At 41.5% G+C, this 21,665-nt stretch overlaps 1 protein-coding gene across 1 annotated transcript in view; it reads right to left on the bottom strand.

The window, feature by feature from the left end:
• The window catches only part of SH3RF1 (SH3 domain containing ring finger 1), a 219,394-nt gene that overhangs the window by 37,764 nt on the left and 159,965 nt on the right, over positions 1 to 21,665 (bottom strand). The window contains exons 5-6 of the mRNA XM_043972654.1: positions 18,108 to 18,413; positions 9,851 to 9,961 (exon numbers count right to left, since the gene is read on the bottom strand). Coding sequence (XP_043828589.1) covers positions 9,851 to 9,961; positions 18,108 to 18,413 — 417 coding nt within the window. The remainder of the gene's footprint in view (positions 1 to 9,850; positions 9,962 to 18,107; positions 18,414 to 21,665) is intronic.

A 21,665-nucleotide genomic window follows, 5' to 3' on the forward strand; every position in this document is an offset into this window, starting at 1 on the left:
TTACCTTCTGATCTATAAAACCCCAGATCATTCTTTAGGGTCTGTATAGTGACACTCCTGGGAAAGCCGGCTCACAAAAGGCAGCCTCCCCCCCACCCCAACCCCCAAACCATCTTTGAACCACTAGCAGGGTAAGAAACGATTCAGAGGAGAAGTAAAAGAAAATAAAGAAGGGCCTAAAGGAAGCATAAATTGGCTCCTATACATCAGCACGACTGTAAAAACAAACCATTAATTTCTAACCGCAGTTCACAAACAGCCATTTCATTTCCAGCTCTTGGAATCAAAATTTAAATTTCATCAAGCAGTGACTTCACAGGCCTGTCGAAGACACACGCGGTTCCTGAGGCTGGGAGGAAAAAAGCTCGAATTTCTAGACATATGCTGCGACTGTTTCACACATTATTTTTAATTTCAAGCCAAAGTGACTCGTAGTCAGGACTCTCCATCTCCCCGCCCCCCCCCCCCCAAAGCAGCTTCATGCCAGTCGTTACAAAGCACAAAATGAACAAAACAGATCCTGAGGCCTGAGCAGAGCGGTCCTGGTGCTAACGCTCTGGACCGGGAAAGCACCCAGGCTGTTCACAGAATTTCACTCCTTTCCTGAAAAAGGGTTCTCACACTCTTGCTACACCAAGAGGCAGACGGATCTGGAGTGAGTCACGGCTTTGGAATCTGGTTCTCTTGAAACTTTTAGGACCTCCCCAAACCTGTAGCGGCCTAGGGTCACTCTCTCACTCCATCAGACTCTTAACAGAGACAAAACAGAAAGTGGGGGGAGGGAGATAACCCCCAGGAAAATGCTGAACATATCTTCCTACACAGATCTGTGGTGACAGGAACAATATCAGAAGCCTGAGGAGGGAGAGATAAACAAGTTCAGGCTGAACACAGATTAAGATCAATAAGAAAACTTATAAAATGGTGGTTTTAGAAAGAGGGCTAGATCTGGAGGTAATCTTGGGTTAAGTCTTTTAATGTCTCTCAGCTTCAGTTTTTTCTTCATCTGTAAAATATGTTGTGTGTGGCCTTTAAGGTCCCTTATGGTTCAAAATCTATGATTCTCCTCCGATCTTATTTTCCTTTAAGTTTTTCCATTCCAAAGGGAGAAATCTCAAAGTAGGTTGTTTGTTAACCAGGGACATTCGATGCACCCAAACAATGCTAGGTCATCTAAGGTCTGGTTCTAAACCAGCAAAATTCAAGTCAAAGCATAGGCAGAGTTCTATTTTGGTGTTGAAGTGAATGAAAATCTTTGTGCTGTAGAGAAATCTCACAAATCAATAATGTGCTCAAAATTCTTCCATCTCTGAGCTTCTCAGAATCTCTCCAAGAGGTGCAAGAATCTGGAAGAAGCACGCTGAATCATTTATATCAAATGCACATATGTAAAGCAAACGCTAGGAGTACAGCACATTTGCAAACATTGGCGAGGTGGGGGGGAGGGGAGGTGGATGGATGCTGCTCAAGAGTTGTTCTGATAGTTGGAAATTGGTCCCCAAGAGTGCAACTACAGCAACATTCTTCTCTATTTGAATGCTTTATAAATTATTAATAACGCTGGACTTTTCTGAGATGCACAATTGATGCTTTGGGGATACAGCACAAGTGGAGAGGCAGATGTAACAGTCCAGGCTGTTATAGGGAAGAAGAATAAAAATCATTCTCTGAGGCGCCTGAGGGCAGAATTAGAACAATAAATGGAACATAAAGGAAGGCAAAATATATATTTTTTTGCTGAATAGAAGGAAGAATTAAAGACTGATTAAAGATAAAGCTACAAAAATAAATAAATAACCGGAAAGAGTTGTTGAGAAAAATAGTGAGCTCCCTGTCACTGAAAGTATTTAAGCCAAGAGTGGCTGCCTGGCCACCTGTCTGGCATGTTATAGAGAGGATTTTTGTATTGGGAGGAAAGCTGGATGCATAATCTTGAAGGCGCCTTTCAATTTGCGGTTCTATGATTCTATTAAATTAGGCAAACAATTTATTAAGTGCCTATTAAATACTGGAGACGCTGAGTCAAAAAACCCATAAGGCCTTGTCTTCAGATGACTTATTTCATTGGGGGTGGAGGGTAAGGATGAAACAACATGAATGTGAATAAGTAAATACAAAGTAACTGTAAAGTAAAAACCAAGAATTTTGGTAGGGCAAGATTACTGAGCTGGGGGGAGAGGTAAAGAAAAGGCTTAGGTGTCACAATGGATAGAGCACAGTCCCTGGAGTCAGGAGGACCTGAGTTCAAATCCGACCTCAGACACTTAACACTTACTAGCTGTGTGACCCTGCGCAAGTCACTTAACCCTAGTTACCTCACCAAAAAAAAAAGAAAAGAAAAGAAAAGAAAAGAAAAGGCTTGTATACATGGAAGCACTTGAGCCGGCCTCAAGCTAGACCGAGATAGATCTGTGAAGTAGGATTCTTGGTTAATAGATGTTATAAAATGATGGTGTCCAGGAAGATAATAGACTATGATGTCCCTTGGCTAAACTCAATAATCTGATGATATGGGAGTCCACAAGGTGATTTGGTAATACTGATCTTCAATAGTACTTTCCCCTTCCCCCTTCCCCCTCCCCCAAAGATCTGAGCATCTACAACAGTGTACTGGTTTCACCACAGTTGACCCAGAGCCCTCTCATTTTATAGCTTCCACCCACCCAAGCACCCTTTCCCAACAATAAGAAACAGCTTTAAAAACTTTCAAGGACCTCTTACACAACATTGTGAAAGATGTCAAATTTCATTAAGCACATTTACATAATACTGTATACCCTAATGCACCAAGGGCGCTGAGATTTCAACCACGTGGGAAATCCCTTCAGGGATGCAGTTCTCATTTGTGTAGCTACCACCAGCTCAAGCACCCTTTACCAACAATAAGAAACAGTTTCTAAAACTTCAAAAGACTTCTCATTCCATACTTTTAAAGCTGTCAAATTTTATTAAACACGTTTAACATAATATTGTATACCCAAATGCGCCAATGGAACTGGGATTTCATCCATATTGGAATTCTCTTCAAGGAAACAGATCATCATTCATGAGTTACCATCTTGGGCAATTCTTGTCTAAGTTTTCCCAAAATTTTGCCAGAGGGAGGTCTGCCCAATGTGAATACCACTGGAGCATATGCATTTTCCAACAGCTTATCCCTCACTCATACTGCCTGGACAGACTATCTCCTTTTATGTTCATAATGACATCCTTGTATTCCAGATTTGTTTCATAATTCCTTGTTGGTAAGGAATTATGTTTATTGTAGCCTGTCTCACTGCTTTCTGAGGACCATTCTAAGTACACTGATGGCCATCACTAGTAGGGTGGCCTTGATGAACTTAGTGAATGTTTCTTTGGCTCTTGTTGTTTGGTCACTTTTCAGTCATGTCTGACTGATTCTTCAGGACTCAATTTGGGGTCTTCTTGGCAAAGATATTAGAATGCTTTGCCGTTTCCTTCTCCAGCTCATTTTACAGATGAGGAAACCGAAGAAAACAGGGTGAAGTGACTTGCCCAGGGTCACACAGCTAGGAAGCAGGTGAGGCTGAATTTTAATTTGGGTTTTCCTGATTCCAGGTCTAGCACTCTATCCACTGCAGCACCTAGCTATCCTTCTTTGGCCATAGAAACCCATGAAACAAATATTACCTAGGGATTAAAATAAAGGCATGCGGGGGGAAACTACCCTTCTGAAAATATCACTTCTCTAATAAATAAATTCCTACTAAATGGAGAAAAGCTTGAGAAATTGCCTACCACAGAGATATCTAGTCTAATTAAACCCCCTGTTTTATTGGTCCATCAAAAATAAGCAATGGGAATTTTTTCAGGTGTCCACTTTAAAAGAACCTACGTGGAAATGCTCTCATAACCACATCCTGTGTAAAACATACATAACAAACTCAAATTCTCAAAAAAAAAAAAAAAAACAAACCAGAAATAATTTTCAGGAGTTGATTTGGGGTTTTCTGATCTTGGAATCTTCTGGCTAAAAAGCTGCACTGACTAGGCATATATGTCTTTCCTTAAGGGAACTGGCCCCCAAGACCTTCACAGGACATAGAATCATGGATGCTAAACCCAAGCCCAGAAGAATACCACCCCCCTTTATAACATCTTCCACTAATGAACAACTAGTGGTCTTTGGAGAGCTCAAGTGAAGAAAAGCATCAAGATGGTGCAGTAGATAGAGCACTGGGCCTGGAGTCAGGAAGACCCAAGTTAAAATTCAGTCTCAGACAGTTACTAGCTATGTGACCCTGAGCCAGTCAACTCATCTATGTTCACCTCAGTTTCCTCACCTGCAAAATGGGGATAATAATAGCACCTACTCAGAGTTATTATGAGGATCAAAGGAAATTTCTGTAAAGCATTTTGCAAACCCTAAAGTGTTTATACACATACATATATATGTGTGTATGTATATATGTATATAAAATACATATATATACACACACATATGTACATATGTGTGTGTTCTAGCTATAAATACTCCAAGTCTTGAGAGACCTTTCCCATTCTAAACATACCACCTGATAGCACTGATATCCAGGGTTAATGAAATTTGGATCATTCCATTGCAATCCAAAATGTTTATGCGAAGTTTTCAAAAACCTTGAATTCCAGCCATCTGTCCCCCCCTGAGATAATGTCAGGCACATGTGTCTACTATCCCAGCCAAATTGAATTTGGTGTTTCACTGACTGTGATTGGCACGGTATTCCCACTAACTCATAAACCCTCTTTTTACCTGGCCAGCACATGCGGGCTAATCCTAAGAGGAAATGGTCTGCTGTAAACCGATTTCTGGACTGGTCTTGTGTTGTTCCTTTACTCTCACTAATCTGTCCTAGGGTGAACTCATGGTCACAAGTGACTTGACATGCATTCCATTTTTAGATTTTAATCCTTGGGAACTGAAGTTTGGCCACCTTTTTGTCTTTTCTGTTAATTATTCTGAGATCATAAAGTCACAGTCTTTTTCCCCCTCACTTTAAGAAATGAAATTAGTATTTTCCATGTGTAATGGGCTGCTAGCAAGAGAAGCACCAATTAGCTGGATGCTGGGCATAGAGATTGAGGGGGAAAGGAGGGCGGGAGAGGAGTCTGTTTTATTTTTTTGTTCTCCCCTCCTCCGCCCTAGGAAATCAGAGAAGAGGGTTTTCATGGAACTTGTCTCTGGACAAAATATCCTCTGTGACCCCATTTTCATGGGAATCATGTCTCACTCAATGTCAGTTGTACTTCACATTTTCCCAAAGGAATGAAAAGCACAACCACATTTCCTTTAGCAAGTAGCTGTCTTATAAACAATTGTAGCTGTAAGATGCCAGAGAATTTCCTGAAGTTTCTTTTCTACATCTAATCAGAGCAAACTTCCCCTTTTTTTTTTTGAACAGGAGAATGCCTAATTTATCCCTCTGAGACTTAAAAACAAATATGATGATTGTCTCAGGGCCAGTTGATAACGCTTTCACCCCTTGCCTTGGGCACAATGAACAATTGATTGTCCCCAGCTTTCTGAGACTCTGACAGCCCTTTCCTTTTATTTCATGAAAATAAGATGCTGCCAATTATTTCTTTTTTTCCCTAAAGTTATGCTTGCTAGTTTTTCACTACTTAGGTTTTTTTCCCCTTGTTCTCTTCCTCTTTTTTGCTCCCCTGCGTATGCCCCCTTCATTCCCTCTTATTTTCTCCACACTCAAGCAATCAGACTGATCAATGATCTCCTCAGTGTGAATGTCTCCTTCAATAACAGTGATCTCAGCCCTTCGACTCATCATCAGATGACAAACTCAAGACCCTTCGCCATCTTGCTTGGCCTCTCATGTTCACTCGCCAGCCTATCAATATTTTATTTAAAGCTGGATGTCCAGAACTAAACACATTATACTCTTGGATAGCTCCAATTGCCAGGAAGTTTTTCATTTAACCAAACCTAAATCTGCCTCTTTGTTACTTCCAAACACGACTCCTAATTCTTCCCTTTGGGGTTCCACTCCATCCCCTCAAAGAGCTTATATTCCACCTCTTGTTGTCATTTTGTTGTGCAGTCATTATAGTTGTATCTGGCAAAACATGTCCAATCCCTCTTCTATACAACCTCCCCTCATATACTTGGAGGCAGTTGTCAAGATGCCACTAAGTCTTCTCCAGGCTAAGCATCTCCAGTTCCTTCAGCTAATCCTGATGTAGTGTATTTCGAGTAACTTGCCCATCCCGGCTGCCTTCAACAAAGTCTTTTAGTCATTCACTAACTCAACACATACTCCTTGATTAGCTATTACAGGGCACTGGGCACTTTAAGCACTGCAGAGAAGAATAAGATTCAGGGGCTCCTGATTACATTGTCCACAGGCATTCGTGTCCTCTATGCAAGGGTTGGAAAGGGAGCGGCCTTCACATTGTTGTCCTCTGACTTTTGAGGATTCATTTTAACTTGAGACTATAACTTGTTACGGCAGCTAGGTGGTGCTGCAGATAGAGTACCTGGCCTGGAGTCAGGAAGACCTGAGTTCAAATCCAGACTCAGACACTCACTAGCTGTGTGACTCTGGGCAAATCATTTCACCTTTGTTTGCCTTTATCCACTGGAGAAGGAAATGGCAAACCACTCCAGTATCTTTGCCAAGAAAATCCCATGGATGGTATGGTCTAGAGGGTCATGAAGAGTCAAATACAACTCAACAACAACAACAACAATGTAACTTGCCACAAAATAAATATCATTATGCCCCAGATTTGCCTCTTGTGTCCTTGGCCTTTGCACAGGCCACATCCAGACCTGGAAGGTTGGCCTTCTTCTTGGAATCCCTTGTTCCATTCAAGTGCCACTTCCTACATCCCTCTAGTTGTTGATAACCCCCCCCCCCCATACTCTATACTTACATTCCATATATTTTGCCTTTTCCTAGCTGTGAAGGTAGAATATGGGCCAGCTAGATGGCCCAGTGGTTAAAGTGCTGGGCCTGGAGTCAGGAAGACTCATTTTCCTAAGTTCAAATACAGCCTCGGATACCAGCTAGGTGACCCTGGGCAAGTCACTTAACCCTTAGTCACTTGTAATGATTGGAATGATGCCACCTACTGGAGACTTACTATAGGAAAGCTCCACCATGAGGAAAATGCCTCAGAGGGCAAGGCCATGTGGCTTTTCCTTGGCGTCAGGAAGTGACGTTTGCTCATGGGTGCTGTCTATCAAGGCTACCAGCCAATCAACTTGAGGAGCCTCCTATTTTCTGGGAGGAGACAGGAAGGAGGAAAGAGGACCTGTGCGGAGAGCTCTCTCTCTCTCTTTGGGGTTCCTGACTTGATGGTGGTGGTGGCGGCAGAGGACTTCACAGGAAATTTGAGGAAAGATAAGAATGCCAGGCTGTTGGAATTCTGTTCTCAATCTTTTTCTTTCTATTTTTCAATAAACCCTTAAAAACCTAAACTCGTTTTACCAGTGATTTTAGTCAGTTTCCCCAAAAACTGGGGGAAGAGATTAGAATCCACATTTAGAATCTTAAATTACACAGTTTCTTCAACTGTAAAATAAACTGGAGAAGGAAATAGCAAATCACTCTAATATTTTTGCCAAGAAACCCCCAAATAGAGTCCTGAAGAGTTGAACACAACTGAAAAGACTGAACAACAACTAAAAGCAGAATATAAGGTCTTTGAGGGGATAGATTGTTTTATTTTCATCTTTGCATTCCTAGTACAATACTAGGCATCTAGTAGGTGCTAAATAAATGCTTGTTGCATTGTATTGCACTAAATAGAGCATGGGATTCTTTGGCATTAATGTGAGAGGCAACTTCATACAGTGCTGAGAGAGCTGGCTTTGGAGTCAGGAAAACTTGGGCTCAAGCCCCACATCTGTAAACGCTCCTTGTGTGATTTTTTTTTTTTTTGCGGGGCAATGGGGGTTAAGTGACTTGCCCAGGGTCACACAGCTAGTAAGTGTCAAGTGTCTGAGGCCGGATTTGAACTCAGGTCCTTTTGAATCCAGGGCCGGTGCTCTATCCACTGCACCACCTAGCTGCCCCCCCTTGTGTGATCTTGAACAAATTAATTCCTTTCTCTCAGATCACTCCTTAAGACAAAGCTTTTTAAACTTTTGGTCATGACTCTATGAAAATTTGGCAACAGTAAAAGGTTATGTATGCCTCTTTTATATACCTATATACCCGGGGTTGTGTAAAAATTTCTCAGGTGAAAAGGGATTGCAAGTGGAAAAAATTTAAGAAGCCCTGATCTAAGATGCTAAAGCTGCCATTAGGTGGCAAGGTAGAGAGTCTGCCTTCAGATACTGACTGTCTGCCTCATCTGTAATATGGGTATAATAATAGCACCTACCTGCCAAGGTTTGGGTAAACATCAAATGAAATGATAATTGTAAAGTACTTAGCACAATGCCTGTCACACAGTAAGTGACACAGCACATAGTAAAAGAGATTGGCTAGTATTTTAAAATACAGAGGAAGTGTGGATAAAGCACCAGCCATGGATTCAGGAGGACCTGAATTCAAATCCAGCCTCAGACACGTGACACTTACTAGCTGTGTGACTCTGGGCAAGTCACTTAACCCCAATTGCCACACCAAAAAAAAATAATAATAATATAGAGGAAGTGATGACCTGTCATGGTAAATAGAGTTTCCTCATCTAGGGGCTTCCTTTATCAATGAAGTCAGAAGTACATTCCTTGTTCTATCATTATTATTATAACTATTATTTGTAATAACATATAATATTAATATATTTCTATTAATGTAGTATAATTCTAAATTTTAATATAATTATTATCTTCATCATCATCATTATGGTATGGAGATGCCTCTTAGCTCTCTGAGGTCCATTTTCCATTCTATATTTATTAAAAAGTGTCCCTAGATGCACCAACCACTACCCTCAACTCTGTTACTGATTAGTAGGAGAGATCAGACACACACTCACCTAACTATAATAAAAGACAGAACATGAATGTATATGTCTTTTTTTTTTCGGCAACTGTCAGACTGTAAGCTCCATGAGAGTAATTCAGTTGTCTAAATTCTGTTTCTCTCCCAGTGTCTGCTTATAACAGATGTTTTAAAATTCACTTGATGAATGGATGGATGGATAAGATTAGTTCAGAGAAGGAAGAGATTCATTCTAGCTGGAGACATCAAGAAAGGCTTCCTGAAGAAGAAGCATTTAAGTTGGGCCTTGAAGGTCATGCAGGACCAATGCAGCGGGACAGAAGGGTCCTCAGCATGGAGCCTGCAACAGATGTGATGAATCTGAGGAACAGTCCATGCTGGCTGCACTATAAGGTGTGTTTAGCATTATTATTATTATTATTATTATTATTATTATTATTATTATTATTATTATTATTATTATTAAAGATCATATTGTGTCAAATCATGTATATTATTATGGGGGGGCAGGGCAATGAGGATTAAGTGACTTGCCCAGGGTCACACAGATGTTTGGGCCATGTGTCTGAGGTCAGATTTGAACTCAGGTCCTCCTGAATCCAGGGCTGGTTCTCTATCCACTGCGCCACCTAGCTGCCCCCAAATCATGTATATTATGATGTATACAGTCATTTAGTATTAAAGGGAAGGGCAAAAATGTGCACATTTCAGGCAGGGACTTTTTGAGTTTATTTGCAAAACTGGCAGAAATAACATTCTAGACAACTAACACCGTAGATGAAAGATACGGCTGGTGAGGCTTCCACCCAAAGGAACAAGCATCAATAATAAACTAAGGCTGCTTAGAGGTTGAGAGAAGCAAATTTATGCCAACAGATGGGTCTGATAAACAGCTAAGAACAAAATCATCAAGGACAGGAGAAGCATGGGATACTTACTCCAAGGGCAGCTTGGTAGGAAACGTCTGATGGAAAGGTGAACGAGGGTCCCGTTGTGACTGGGCTGCTTGGAGGTGGGGTCACAATTAGCCCAGTGGTACTGATGTGAACCTGTCGAGAAAAGAAAAAAAGTACATATAAAAAAGGGGTTATCAGAAAAATCAACTGTGAATTTAATGCATGATGAGCATTCAGAGAAAAAGCAGTCTAGAAATGGTGGAAAGGGCTCTGAATCTTGGGCAAGGCATGTTTTCTTTCTGGGTCTCAGTTTCTTCATCTGTAAAACAGAAGAGTAGGCAAGACAGCCTCTGAGGTCCCTCCCAACTCTCAATATGTGACCCTGAGCTGTGAATTTCATACAACAAACACACTGTCTTGGGGCGGCTTCCAGAGAAACAAATCACCTGGTGTTTGATATGCAGCCTCCCTTATTTTAAAAGCCAGTATGTATTTTCATTCCCTTTGTGCTGAGCAGTGAAAGGCAGGAGATACAATGTGCTGAACGCACTTGGCCCTTGGCTTTCCCAATAACAGGGATCTGAAGCCTTTATTCTTTTGGGAAGATTTTCTTCCTGGGATGGACCTCTCAGATTCAATAACCCTGAAAACAGCTCCATGCCTGATCATTTGCACACCTTCAAACCTTGTTGAGGATTCAGCTTCAATGGGCTATCTATCATGAAGTCAAACCTGGGTTTAATTCACAAGGCATTTCACTCTTTGACAATCATTCCCCCCCAACTTCCACCTGTGATTAAGATGCAGGTGCCTCAACATGCCTCCAGCAGGTGATTGCTTATCAAAGCCTTAAGGAGACAATGTCAAGGCCAAATTAGCTTTTTCAAAGGCTCCTTGTCAAGGGCACCAGTACAAGCAGAAATATGTGCGCTGGGAAGGACGTCAATTCACTCCAAGGTCTGATGCTTATACACCTGATGGATTCCACTCAGGTTGCAGATCATGACCTGATACCTTGAAGATGGGGAAGGTGTTTATTCTTTTTCTCTTTAAATGAAAAGATCTTCCCTGCTACCCCCCTAGCTAGAATAAGGGATACAGTTTGTTTCTATGCATTCAGACAGGTGGTTCCCCCCAAGGCAGAAATGACCTATCCTCCTCAACTCGGCCTCTCACTGTGGCAAAACATGTGCATAGCCCGTTATTACCACTACTATCATCAAATGGGATAATATTTGTAAAGCCCTCAGCACAGTGACTGGTCACGAACCCCTGATCCAGCTAGAGAATGAAGCCTAAGGAATAAACCACAAAATTAACTAAAAGTAACTTCAGTAAAATTACAGGGTGCACAATAAAATCCACCCACATCTCCAGCATTTTTGTATATTAACACCACCACCTAGCAGGAAGAGACAGAGAAATTCCATTCAAAATAATTATAGAATGTATAAAATATTTGGGAGTCTTTCTCCCAAGACACAAGTACAAACTATATGGATGCAACTACAAAAGTTCTTACACAAATGAAGACAGAACTCTGTTGGTCAGAGTTCTTTTCTTCCTTCAAGGCTCAGCTCTTTTACCACCTCTTCCGGGAAGCCTTCCCTGATCTCTCTGTTAGCACTTTCTCTTCTCCCACATGGCCTTTTATGTACTTCTTTGTGCTCCCCTTACTAGAATGTAAACTCCTTGAGGAAAGGGGCTATTTCAAAGGATTACATAGAGCTGGAAGGAACCGCTCAGAGGCCATCCTGTCCAACTTCTCATTTTACTCTCAGAGAAACCGACTGTCAAGGAAATTAGGCAGCTTGTCTACAGACACATAGCTAGTAAACATCGGTGCTGAGTTTTGGATCAAAAGCCTCTGACTCCATTGTGTCTTTGGGTCTCCTAGTCTCGTGTTCTGTAAACTCTCAATAAAAGCCAAATTGAATTTTGATGAATTTCTTCCCCCAAGGGAGTCAATGGTAAGCTAAAAAGAGTCACAACCACATGCATGGGGAAATTCTACTATAACATTTTCCTTAGGTAAGGTAATAATCAACATGAGAAAAGAAAAAAGGGCTATTGGGTAACAGAGTTGGTTCTGTGGCAAAACCCACAGTTATTTCTTTTACTTTCCAATATTCTCAGTCCTCCTATGAATTCCATATAATAGTGGTGTTAGCAGCAGCATCAGGAGAGGCTCACGTCGATATCCAGCGTCCCAAAAGTCTTAGTGAAATTTTAAGCTATTAAAGCTTAAAACTTCAAAACTTCACTAAGACTTCTAGGATATTCCCCTATAGGGTTTTAAGGCTGAAAAGTGTTGATGTATCATCAATGCTGCAAGTGGATTTAGTAATACTATATGGATACTCTAAAGCATGTCCCCCCGCCACATACACACACACACACACACACACACACACACACAGGCTGTGTCCAGTTAGCTTTTCCTGGAAAGCACATTTTGTGAACTACTTCCCTTTCAAAGACTGAACCCAATGGTTTTCCATTTTCTAACTAGAAAAGTTTCAGCTCATTCATTCACCCATCCTTCCTTCCTTCTGTCTTTCCTTTCCTCCTTTCATTCTTCAGAGTAGCTCATTAAAACTGCACTAAGACTTTTGGGATGCCCTGTATTGAGGAATGAAGCCACGTTTACTGTAGAGATAAATGAGAACAGGTGTTGACCAGGAAGGCCAAAATGCAGTGAGTACTGTTAATTGCAGGCCCTGGACCAGAGCCCAAACAGCTGTGCATCACTCTGGACCCTAGACTCTCCCCCAGGACCTATTAATAAACAACCAGGAATATACAGGCATCGGCTCTGTCATTTATTACCTGTGTGACCTTGAGCAAATCACTTAGCCTCTTTAACCTTCAATTATTCATCTGTAAAATAAGAATGTTAGACTAGATCAGGAGTTCTTTTTTTTGTTTGTTTGGGGTTTTTTTGCAGGGCAATGGGGTTTAAGTGACTTGCCCAGGGTCACACAGCTAGTAAGTGTCTGAGGCTGGGTTTGAACTCAGGTCCTCCTGAATCCAAGGCTGGTGCCTTATCCATTGCGCCACCTAGCTGCCCCCATAGATCAGGAGTTCTTAATCTCAGGTCTGTGAAAATTTTTTTCTAATCTTTTGATAAATGTATTTTACTATAACTGTTTTCCCTTTATGATCTTATACATTAAATGCATGTTCGTGAATTTAAAAGCATCATTCTGCAAATGGTACTGTAGGCAACCTGGACTGTCCAAAGGGAACCATGATACTCCTCCCCCCCAAATTAAGAACTTCTGGACTAGATGATCTTCTCAGGTCTCTTTCAGCTCTTAACAGTCATTTTGTCCAAACCCTAAATATTGGAAAAGCGGGAGAGAGATGATGGGAAGGAAGAAAACAAGCATTTTACTAAAAGCACCTACTGTGTGCCGGGCATTGTGCTAAGTGCTTTGCAAATATTATCTCATTTGATCTTTTATAAAGAGGATGCTAGGAAACAGGCAGGGAATGTGGGCTGAAAATGATTAAATCCTTTAAAAAAATTATTGGTATTTTTAGTTTTATAACACTTCCATTTCCAAATATATCCTCTAGTCAGAGAGACATCCTTTGTTATAAATAAAAAAGGGGGGCCAGGAGCTATTCTGCAAAACTAACCAACACATCAACCCAATTAATATTATTATTCTTGGGAAGGAAAGGGTTGACCTTCTACTCCACCCCATTTCTTTTTCCTGGTGCAACAGATTAGAATGATTCACAACATGAAAGAGCGGTTAGGGGAAGACCAAGGCTTCTCTGCATTCCCTGAGGCTACTGAAAAGATCCTCAGTCCTAATAAGTCTACTTATTAGTGACTCCTCTGGCTGGCCGAGGTCAAGGTTAATCATTGGTGGGTGAGCCTCATTTACACAGTAGGGAGGTAAACTGGCAAAAACCACTGATCGTATGTTGCAATGCAAAGAGCGTGAGCGTTGGACCTATCTTCTTTCAGAAAACACCAGTTTGAGTGTCAGTTCTGCCACTTACTAGTGATATGGCCTTAGGCAGATCATGTAACCTTTGCATCTTGGTTTTCACATCTGTAAAATGGAGGTGATAGAACAGATACATGTTTCTCAGTGTTACGAGGAAGGGTTTTGTAAAGTATCACACCTGTGAGTTGCCATCCTAGGATTATGCCCTAAAATGGATCTTGGAGATAAAATGGCACTAGAAGGGGGTGGCGACCTGCCAATATTACACACCAAGTAAGGAGAAGATACAGGATTCAGATTCAGGCCTTTGGACGCCAAACCCATCGCACTGTGTTGCTGGGATTATCCATTACCACAGGTTTATCACAGAATCATGAAACGATGCCTTGGAGATTATCTAATATAACCCCCTTGTACACAGCTTGTCAGTCACAAAACACCTGCGCACACCTGCTCTGGTGACTCACCTGGATGACACATCTTATAAACAAATAGATTTATTTATGGTTTTGGAATTTATCTTTCACTGAACAGTAGCCAAACACAACAGCCTCCAAGCAAACGTAGAAAATCAAATCATCCATGCAAATATTTTAAAATAAACACCAGGAGCAATTAATAAGACACTAGAACAAAGGTGTCCAGGTAGGGCACTTAATATGCATTCAATGCAGCCCACTCAAGAAGCACCCTGTTATGGATGGGATGCTGAATTTGGAGTCAGGAAGACCTAGATTTGACATTTACTAGATGTGTGACCAAGACCTTCTTGACAGGCCTCTGATTCTTCATCAGTAAAACAGGGATTTTAATGTGTATTGTACCGTCCTCGCAAGGCTGCTGTGAGACTCGGGTGGAATCACGTATATAAAGCAGTTAGCAGACCTTAAAAATGCTCCATGAATGTCAGCTGTCACTTGTTGTTTAGGAGGCCAACCGAGCAGCTAAATAATGACATCAGCGGCATAAACAGCGCGTGCATGTGGAATCTCTAGAGGCAACGTGATCATTTCCATTAAATCCAGTGTAATTTCTCTCTTGGCTCACAGATGTAGAATCAGAAGGATCCTCAGAGCTTATCTGGTCCAACCTACCCTCATTTTACAGATGTGAGAGTTTAGTCCCAGGGAGCGGATGTGATTGCATTCCTTCAAAATCTCAAATAATTGTGGAAGGAAATAGAGAGAGATAGCAGTGTTACTCAACAACAGGCATCTCAAACCCTATGCGGAAGCAGAAAATGGAGACGGGACAGTGATGGCTAGTATATCGTTGTTTTTGTTTTGTTTTGTTTTTTAATTAATTTATTTTTTTGGGGGTGGGGGGTGAGGCAATTGGTGTTAAGTGACTTGCCCAGGGTCACATAGCTAGTAAATAAGTGTCAAGTGTCTGAGGCCAGATTTGAACTCAGATACTCCTGACACCAGGGCTGGTGCTCTACCCACTGCTGCCCCAATGATACCAAACAACTCCTGCCCACATTTTCAAAGCCACTCCACGTTCTGGGTTACTGCCTTTGATAGCATTGGGGGGAAAAAACCTTTTCTATCCTCCCTTCTTCCCTATGAACTATAGTAAAGTTGTAATGCATCAATGAAATCTTCTCTGTTTGCATCCTGGTTGACATTTCAAGATAATATATAATGCTCAGATGACCGAAACTATAATACAAAACGAAAAAGCTTAGCAGAAGTGAACGATTTGAATCTTTTGTACCAAGTCAGGCCCATCTGCTACATGAATGAATAAATGAATGAATGAATGAATGAACAAATAAACAAGCAAATGAATAAACAAATAAACAAATGAATGAATAAATTAATAGAAATAAAAAAGGTCCCAAACTCTCTGATTCTTTCATCCATAGAACTTCTTAACATAGTTGTAAGAAGTTATATATAAATTGGCAAGGCATTTTACTTATTTGAGTATGAACTCTACTGAAGGGTAGACACCATGAAGGCATGGGCAGTAATCTTTGTCTCTCCCAACACCTAGCATAGTACTAAGAATGTTATAGGAGCTTAATAAACTTTGCTGGATGAATGGATATAAACTTATATGTTTCTTTTCACTCCATATTTTATATATGTTTTGTTCTGTTTCCACTAAGTTTTCAAGTCCATGTCTTCTTCCTCTATATAAATACTTTTTTTAAAAACCTTGTTATGGATCCCTTGGGCAGTCTGATGAAGCCTATGGACCCCCTTTCAGAATAATGGTTTTTTTTTTTCTTTGCAAGGCAGTGAGGGTTAAGTGACTTGCCCAAAGTCACACAGCTAGTAAGTGTCAAGTGTCTGAGGCTGGATTTGAACTCATGTCCTCCTGAATCCAGGGCCAGTGCTTTATCCACTGCGCCACCTAGCTGCCCCCAGAATAATGTTTTTAAAAGCATAAAATAAAATTTGTAAGATTACATAGGAAGCCAATTATATTGAAGGAAAGATGTAATATTTCCCCATCCATAATCATGGATCCTCCAAAATTTATCCAAGAATCTCAAAGCGGGGAACATCAAGTTAAAAACCCCTAATATATAATTTCCCAAGCCCCCTTTACTGACGACTGGCACAAGTGGGTATCCAATAAAACAAAGTGGGCACACCATCCTCTGTACATAGTAGGGGCTTTATAAATGCTTGCTCAATTGAATGGTTGACTTAGAAATGCCTTACTGATTAGCCAAAAATAAAGCTTTACTGGCAAACCCATCACAGAGTTAGGAAGACCTGGGTGAAAATGATCTCTTTGACCTGGGCATGAAAACTTAACCTCTCAGTGCCCCCCCCCCAGGCAATTCTCTGAGGCTCTGCATTGCAAAACAAGGGTTGCTTGGAGCTACCTCCCTGGGAATTCTGTCCATCAATGAGATCACACATACGGGTCCACCCAGAAAGGACCTCTTAGAAGTTAAACTAAGTCTGTGCCACACAATAAGGCACAGAGCTAGAGGAGCAAGAATGCAAACGAAAGTAGTAGGCCTCCACCAGTCGCGGACAACCATGGACCAGCGCCTTGAAGAGCCACAGGCCACAGTGTGGCTGTGCAGTCTGATACGGGAGCCGCAGCTCCTGAGTGACTTATAACTGGTAACTGCTGCATCCCGTGTTGTATCTACCCCATGAGGAGTAGCTGGAGTGTCCTCTCCAGGGTGCTGGCCTGGGCAGATCAATATGGAAAACAAGCTGTTGCCCATGCAGCAGGTTTTCCCTCTCCGAGACATTGATGGATCCAAAGGAGAGGCAGAGCCAATACAGTTTGGCACCAGTGCCGCTGCAGGAGTTGCCAGAGGGATGTGATGTCCAACATCCAACTGCCTAAGGGACTCCGACTCCTGATTTTTCCTCGGGGTTAAATCCCAAAGCCTTTACAATATATGGGTATAGCCACAAGGCAGCGGAAAGCAAACGAAAGTGGCTGTTGGAAAAGGAAGCATTTTTTTTTTTTAAGTGAGGCAATTGGGGTTAAGTGACTTGCCCAGGGTCACACAGCTAGTAAGTGTTAAGGGTCTGAGGCTGGATTTGAACTCAGGTACTCCTGACTCCAGGGCCGGTGCTCTATCCACTGCACCACCTAGCTGTCCCCCAGGAAGCATTTTAATAGAGATAGAAAGTAACACCCAATGCTTGGCATGACTATATTGTCTCAAACAACAGGTGCCCAGGGTCTTTTAAGCCTATCTGGGGGCTCCTTTAAAAGGCCTCTTTCTTCTTGCTTTGCCTCCTCTGTCATACTTACCGAGAAGACTAAAAGAGGAAGGTGGGCTTATAGGAATATAGGCAATGGAAAGCTTTACAAAAAAGCATTTCAACCACAGCATCCTAAGATTGGATAAAAATAAAGTTTTACTTGGCAAACTTTTCCAAACCATATTTGTGGGGAAATTTGGCTCAACTGGTTGGGTTGGCAAGATGTTTCCTCTTCTAAGGACTGCTTGGGTGGTCTTGGGTAAAGATACCAGGGTTGGCTTCCCTCTAACCTCTGCTTTCTCACATGCATAATGGACCAGTGAGAGACAGGGGGGCATAGTGAATAGAGAGAAGGTCTCTGATCCAGGAAGATGTGGGTTCAAGTCCCATCTATGGTACTGCCTAAGATGATAATCTGCATTGAAGATGTTTATTTATAATGGTGGGGGTGGGTTCCTTATTGGGAGTTTGCTACACCAATGGAATTTTAATTCAGATCAGAACCAAACAATAGAGTCGCGCCTTAAGGAAGAGCACTGCTATATTTCCAAAGGACCATCTATTATTAGGGAGAGAACAGGGCTTGTCTTCAGTGCAAGAGTCTCTGTATGTCTCCTCTTGCCCCCTCTCATATGAGGTATTTACCTGAGAAGGGGCACTGCAGGAGAGGCCCGTCAGTTCGCTGATTCGAGCGGCAGCCGTCGGATTGCTGGAGCTGATGAGGACAGGAGGACTGATCTCCATGGAATGTCGGTTCTGAGTAGCCTGGGAAGACTTGTTAGCCATGGTGAGGGAGGTGAAGGAGTGCCGCTTCTTGGTGTTCTTCTTGGTGTCACTGTGCTTTGGGGCTACGGCACTGCTGTGGCCTGTGCCTGAGGGGCCTTCTCCAGAGTCAGCGCCTGGACCCGCCGGCTTGTCCAGTTCTATCAGCTGCTTGGCTGCCGAGTTAAACTGCAAAACATCAACAGATTCAAGTTTAGAAAAACCTTGTGCGTATAAGGAAGTGTATTTATTCATAGCAAATGTCCTTATTGTGCTTTCTTACAACTCAGGTTGGGTTGTTTTTTTTTTGTTTTAAAATTTTTCTTTCTTCTTTTTTAAAATTTTTTTTTGGGTGAGGCAGTTGGGGTTAAGTGACTTGCCCAAGGTCACACAGCTAGTAAGTGTTAAGTGTCCGAGGCCAGATTTGAACTCAGGTCCTCCTGACTCCAGGGCCAGTGCTCTATCCACTGTGCCACCTAGCTGCCCCAATTCAGGTTGTTTTTTAATGTGGACCTGTCTTTTTTTTTTTTTTTTTTGGTTTAGAGAGGTCCCAGGGAGGGGACTCCTTCTACCAATACCAATTAGCTTCCCACTTATATACATACACACCTACAAATACTTTCTCTTTGAAATAATTTTCTCTCAATGTTGGGGTTTCATTGGCTATAAATACTGACACTATATCTGTGGTACAACATATAGTAAGAGGTCCTCTTGTCTCATTTTCTAAACTCAGTTTTTCACAGGAGCTTAACGCAAAGCCCCAGAAACAATGGAGAGTGGGCAAAAGAGCAGTGATGGTCTTACTTGTTTGTTTTGCAGGGCAATAAGGGTTAAGTGACTCACTCAGGGTCACACAGCTAGTGTCAAGTGTCTGAGACCAGACTTAAACTCAGTTCCTCCTGGATACAGGGCTGGTGCTTTATCTACTGGGCCACCTAGCTGCCCCTTGTTCTTAATGAAAATCCTCAAATATTACAACAACTTGCAATTATGTTGGGCAGGCAGATAAAGCAGTAAGGAAAAAAAATCCAATATATAACTATTTAATATAACTAATCTAATCTATGTTATACATTATATAATAATATAAAATATAACTAATCTTATAAAAGGGCAAACAGCACCATATGAACTAAAAAGGTGAAGAATCAAAAAAATTTAAATATTCCCTGACACAGCATATTTTAATGTAAGATAAAGAAAATTAAAGCTAAAACTGACAATTCCTCATCACAGCATTATGTATACCCTAATTAATAACGGTTTCTAATGATGGTGTTGGTGGGGATGGTGAAGAGTAATCTATGGATAGCTTCCCCCCACCCATGAATGGTAAGATTAGTTCCAGTCTCTCTGATGTCTTGATGAAGATGTCTGGTTGGACAGAATCAAAAGGCAGTCTGTCAGTAAATACCATAAGGAAATGAACTTGGTTTGCCACAATTGTCTTTTCACAAGGCTATGCTAATTACCACTTAGTACCCAGCTCTCTTCTAGGTGATTGCAAATTGATTAATGATTTGTTCTACTATCTCCCCAGGTATTGAAATTCAGCTGACCCGGCTGGTCTATAATTAGCAGGGTCATGCTTTTTCGAAGATGAATAGTACATTTCCATTTTTCCAGGCTTCAAGACTTTCCTGAACCAGTCCAACAAACTCTCAAAGATAATAAAAAGTGGTAAGCAACAGTATCTGCCAATGCTTTAATTACTTCCATTTGCAGGTCAATGGGAACTATTGGGGGTAGTACAGAATCCAATTCAACTCAACAAGTATTTTGTTTGGCTGGTGTGCTAGAGTACATAGCAAGGAGTACTATAAAATGAAGTTGGAAAGGATGTTCCCAGATTGTAGGAGCATTGAATGCCAGGCTAAGGAATTTGTACTTTATAGCAGCAGTATGAAGGATGGATTAGAGTGAGGAGAGAATGGAGAAAACCATTGGGAGGCTATTGTAGTGGTCCAGATATGTACCAATGAGGACTTATACAAGGACAGTAGCAGTGGGGATAAAGAGAGAACGAATTGAAAGATGTTGTAAAGGAAAAATTAAGTGAATTTAGAGAGGTGACATGGCCACTGGCTCTGAAATGAAAGGACTGGAGTTCAAATCCTACTCCTAATGTTTACTATTTGTGTGACCTAAGGCAAATCACTTAAATCTTCTTGGGCCTCAGTCTCCTTCTCTGTAAAATGAAGAAGTTGAATTAGGCAGCTTCTGCCGTCCCTTCCAACTCTAGAGCTATCATCCTATCCTGTAGAAGACATGAAAAGAAGGGGACAGCTCAAGAAAACTCTAGGGTTTCAAATGTGGGAGGCAAAGTGAATGGCAGTAACCACCAACAGATTCAGTGAAGTCAGGAAGAGCAGGTTTAAAGGGAATAATACCAATAAGCTCCATTTGGGGTATACTGAGCTTAAGATACGCTGGTGTAACATTTAGATCCAGTTGTACCGTGAGAGCTAGAAATATGGATCCTAGAGTCACCTGCTTGGAAATCATAGGTGAAAGGAAGAAATTAAATTGTTAAGGGGGAGACTGAAGAGTGAGAAGGGAGGAGAGCGTAAGAGTAAATCTTGGGGAGTGCCCATGTTAAAACATCAAAAAGAGTAGGCAACGCTGGAAAATCAGAGAGGGGAGGAATCATGAAAGAGACAGGAAGAGAACCAAGACAAGGCAAAGAAGGTGAATGTAGGGGTGGTCAGTAGTGCCAGATATACTGGAGAGGTCAAGGAGGATGAGGACTGAGCAAAGGGCCTTTGAATGATCTGACAAGGTCTTTGATGAGAGATCAGATTCATTAACAAAAGGACATTCAAACTCCAAATTATAATGAGTGGTAGGAGGAATATAGAAGCACAGAGTATAGATTTTTTTCAGCCTTTGTGACCATAAATGTAAGAGAGAGATGAGATGGTAGTCTGATGAGGTGCCGGGGTCATAGGAAGGCTTGTTTTCAGGCTTAGAGAGAATGGCTATGGAGAGATGGGAAAGGGGCAGTGTAGTGGGAGAAATTAGAAGAGGAATGAGTGTGAGAGGATGACTAATGCAGTACGGGACTAGATCCGGGGTTCTTAACCTGCAGTTAAGTATGAACTTTTTTTTTTTACATTTTGATAACCATAATTCACTATAATTGGTTTCCTTTGTATTTTGATGTATTTTATTTTGTGCATTTAAAACCATTATTCTGAGGAATCAATAAGCTTTCATTAGACTCCCAAAGGGGTCAATGATGCAAAAAAGAGTAAGAAATCCGGATTATCGATGATTAAAGACCAGGCCAGGGAAATTATCCTTAGCAAGGAATAAAGACCCCTTTGTAGGAAGGAAAGGAGGATAGGTTCTGAGAAATGGAAGAGGTATTTTGAGGGAATTCCCGACGGGTAACCTTGATTTCAGTGAACTGGGAGGCTAGGCCATCTACCTGCCTAG

The sequence above is a fragment of the Dromiciops gliroides genome, chromosome 6, assembly GCF_019393635.1.
Source record: "Dromiciops gliroides isolate mDroGli1 chromosome 6, mDroGli1.pri, whole genome shotgun sequence".
In the NCBI taxonomy this organism is placed as follows: Eukaryota; Metazoa; Chordata; class Mammalia; order Microbiotheria; family Microbiotheriidae; genus Dromiciops; species Dromiciops gliroides.